Source organism: Vicia villosa, unplaced genomic scaffold (genome assembly GCF_029867415.1).
Source record: "Vicia villosa cultivar HV-30 ecotype Madison, WI unplaced genomic scaffold, Vvil1.0 ctg.000121F_1_1, whole genome shotgun sequence".
In the NCBI taxonomy this organism is placed as follows: domain Eukaryota; kingdom Viridiplantae; phylum Streptophyta; class Magnoliopsida; order Fabales; family Fabaceae; genus Vicia; species Vicia villosa.
Genome location: NW_026705023.1, coordinates 843,500 through 847,208, shown reverse-complemented (window position 1 = coordinate 847,208; position 3,709 = coordinate 843,500). Strand labels below are relative to the sequence as shown.

At 50.8% G+C, this 3,709-nt stretch overlaps 1 protein-coding gene across 1 annotated transcript; it reads right to left on the bottom strand.

The window, feature by feature from the left end:
* Positions 1-224: 224 nt before the first annotated feature.
* On the bottom strand, positions 225-629 carry LOC131624431 (uncharacterized). The gene has a single exon (XM_058895369.1). It carries the CDS (start codon positions 627-629, stop codon positions 225-227), a length of 405 nt encoding a protein of 134 aa, XP_058751352.1.
* Between the last annotated feature and the right edge of the window lie 3,080 nt (positions 630-3,709).

The window sequence follows — 3,709 nt, the reverse complement described above, 5'->3', positions numbered from 1 at the left end:
AAACCGGAAACGCACCAGCACCACTTGACTCACCAATTGAAACCAAAACTATGCCGTACGACAATAACCATTACAGAACACCAAAAGCTACCTTTTCAGAATTCAGACTGCTATACAGGGGCTGACTTGCAGAAATCGATCTGATGAGATTAGATAAACTACTGCATATCCGCGATCGACGCCCAATGATAAGGCCCACTCCAACTCTGCCCAGACCCATTTTCTCAATCATCAAGAATCCCGATACACGCCTTAGGATTATTACACCACGCGACTATATCGTCGGCTATAGAATTTGATTTAAGTTTGAGCCATCTCCATGCCAATATCTTCGCCTCTTCAACCAGCTTTTCCATTTGAATTTCCTCGCCCCGAAACACTTTGTTATTCCTGCCTCTCCAAATGCACCACACGCCTGCTGCCCATATCACTCTCATTTTCATGGTTAAATTTCTTTGTGATCCAAGGAGTCTTTCGAATTGTTCAAGATGTTGCCATCCTGCATTTTGTAAGTTTGGAACCACTCCTATCCAGTTGCACAACAGCTTCCACATTCCTGCAAGATTAGGACACTCAAAAAAGATATGAGATACCGATTCCTCTCTCCCGCACTCCCCGACACAGCCCATTTGGCTATTTGTAAACACTCCCCTTTTGAGTAAATTGTCTTTGGTAGGGATTCTGATCGTACCTGATCAGAAGAATCGTCAAGGCGCAATGTCTGGCTTGAAGAGCAAGATGGGGGGGGGGGGGTACCTGCAAGGTTCTCCGATGCTTAAGTCAGTAGCTATCAGAGAATGAGGTTTAGAGTTAAGAATAGAATACCTGACCCTCTAGTGAAAGAGGGTATTTATAGCCCCCAGCGCTGGGCCAAGGTTCCCTAATTGGGCCAAATCCAACTGGAGGCCCACGTGCTAGGGAACTGCCAGAACGTCCCATGCTAGGGCTGAGTCAGCAGGAGACTCACGTTCTGAATGCACATGGCGTAGGGTTCGGAGATGGTTGACCGAATCCTTCGCTGAGACGTGACGCGTGGTCTTCGTGCGTGGATAACTCCTTGACGGTTATCTAGTAAGTGGGCCCAAAGGTTTGGGCCTGCTCGGCCAGGGTCTTCGCGACGGGCAGCCCTTATCTGTTCAGTAATTGGGCCCAAGGGAAGTGGGCCTGCTCGGCTGGTAATCAAGGGTTGGGTCTGCTCGGCCCAGACCAGAACAGGAGCCCCCCAAGTCATTAGCCTGATAAGGGTGATGACTTCAACGAGGAGGTTTAGCCGAGCACGGGCGACGGTTCCAAATCATGGGCTCCTCGAGGGCTTAGGTCGGTTGCCAGTTGTCTTTGGTTTTTAACCTTATTGGTTGTCACTCGTTAGTGTAATTGACAGGTGTCAGCTGTACAGGCTGTAATCATTATTGCGCCGTTTCTAGGAATGAAAGTAGACGGCGTCTTTCGGAGTTCTCAAGATCTTTGGGACGCGTGGCAGCTTTTCGTGGAGGGAGCCGTCTTTGGGGTGTAGGCAATGATGGCGTCTCCTAGGCTGCCTAGGCCATCATGACACCCTTTGGCCTTCTTTCCCTATATAAGGAGTGAGGAGGTCACTCATTTAGCACTTAACATTTCCCAAGCCTTCAAGATCCGCTCACTGCTCTCCTCCTCGTCTCGTTCATATCTTCTTCGCTTTCTCCAAGTAAGTTCTTCGTCTCCTTCATGTTTTTATTTAAGTTTTATGTATTAGTTTTGAGTGAGGCGAGCATGATTGATGAGCGTGACGAGAAAGGTTTATTAATTAGCCGAGTAAACCTAGAGGATAAACCGTTTTTCTCGTGCGTTTGCCGAGTGAGTTTTGAGTGAATGGAGCTAGAACGTTTGAATGAGACGTCCAGCTTTTAGGATTACTAGAGAGTAGTATGAAGGCCACGAGCGGTGGAGGTTGCACGTCTCGGTGAGGGCATGAGTTTGCCGACCTCCGCTGCGTGCGGCGTATACGTTCTAAGGACACTTTAGCTCGTCGGCCATTTGACGATTGGGGGAGTTTTCCTCGTCTCTTTTCCTCGCCCTTTCACTTGACTTGCGGTGGAAGGGTGGATTTGACCAGTCGAATTCACGGTTTCCTCTGCTTTTCAGGTAAATGGCCGACGAGAACAAGGATGATGTCGTCTTCGACATTTCAGATGGGGAGGAAGCTGTTGGCGCGCAAGAGGACGCTCCCGTCGTAGAGACCTCCCCTAGGGCACTTGAAGAATGGGTGGCCGTCGCTCCGAGGATGATCGCATCGCGCTTCACGAGTCATCCCAAGGAAGCCTTTAACGTCATCGAGGACCTTGACCAAGATGAGGAGCCTTCTTGGGGCGCCTTTGTGCCCAAATCTCACCAGAGGATCTGCTCGCAATTTCCCGGCCCCCGTTTCGCAATGTATGAGTTCGTCTTTAAGGAGGCTGGTCTCCGTCTCCCCTTCACTCATTTGCAACGGAGTGTCTTCAGTTGGTTGCGCCTCTGCTCGTCTCAGCTTCATCCCAACGCTTTAGCGTTCTTAAGGGCCTTTGAGATCGTGTGCGGGTACTTGGAGGTCGAAGCGACTCTGCCCCTTTTCTTCAGAATTTTTCATTTGCAGAGGTTGCGTGATCGGGACGGCAAGTGGAGTTGGGTGTCGTTTAAGCAGCCGAAGAAGCTGTTCGCCATTTACCAGGACTCTGTCAAGCATTTTAAGAGTCGGTATTTTATAATTAAGCCGCTCACTCCTGATGCCGAGAATCATTTGTTCGAGGAGCGCGAGTATATTGAGGATGGGGTGAGGAGAGTGGGCCCAGCTGCTCGGGTCCCGTTAGAGTGGCAACCTGACCATTTTGAGCGTGGGACTGACTATTACATCTTCCGGGACGAGGATCTCAATGAGCGCGATACAGGGGGGTATCAGCGGCTCGCTTCTTTTGTGGACGGGTTTAGACCGGCAATATGTACATATCCCAACGGGGATCCCCTATTCGAGGAGGATGGAGGCCCTATGCTGGAGCCTCGGCACATCAACACCAAAGCTGTCCTCGAGTGCGGAAGTTACGGGGACGCTATGATTTTGTTAGGTGAGATAACTATTATTTGTTCAAACAACACCTTTTTGGTTCTAACTCTTTGTTTTGCAGGAAAAATGGCCGACTTGCACGACAAAGTTACGAAGATGCGGGCCAAGAACAAGGGGGCCGCCAAAGCGTCTGGGAAACGATCGCGGGTCGAGGAGGTCAAGGCGGCTGCCGCGAGTGTGCCTGACAGCGGCTCTCCTTCGTCAGTCGGGACGACCTCGCGTGGTTCTCCAGCCGGAAAGAAACAAAAGAATGACGGGACCGGGGAGCTTCGTCCTCTTATCATTGACAACCCCTCCGATGAGGACATTGTGCTGCCTTCTTGTACTCTGCATAGGGGAATCTTCTCAAAGAAAAATGTTCTCCTCGAGCGCGAGGAGGTGAGGCACATCGTCAGGCGGGACAGGGCGGCTCGAGACAAGGATTTGTCCGAGGACCTCGAAGGGATGATGAGGGTGGCCGCCTTGGCCTTGGCTCTTAACGCTCAGAAAGTCTGTCCTCAGAAGGACTACGATGCTCTCCAGATCAAGTACGATGAGCTGGAGCACGAGTTCGAACAGTACAAGGACAAGTATGAGGTCCTCGTTAAAGAGCGTAACAAGGTTGCGGACTTGGAGGCCGAGGGGAAAAGGCTCCGC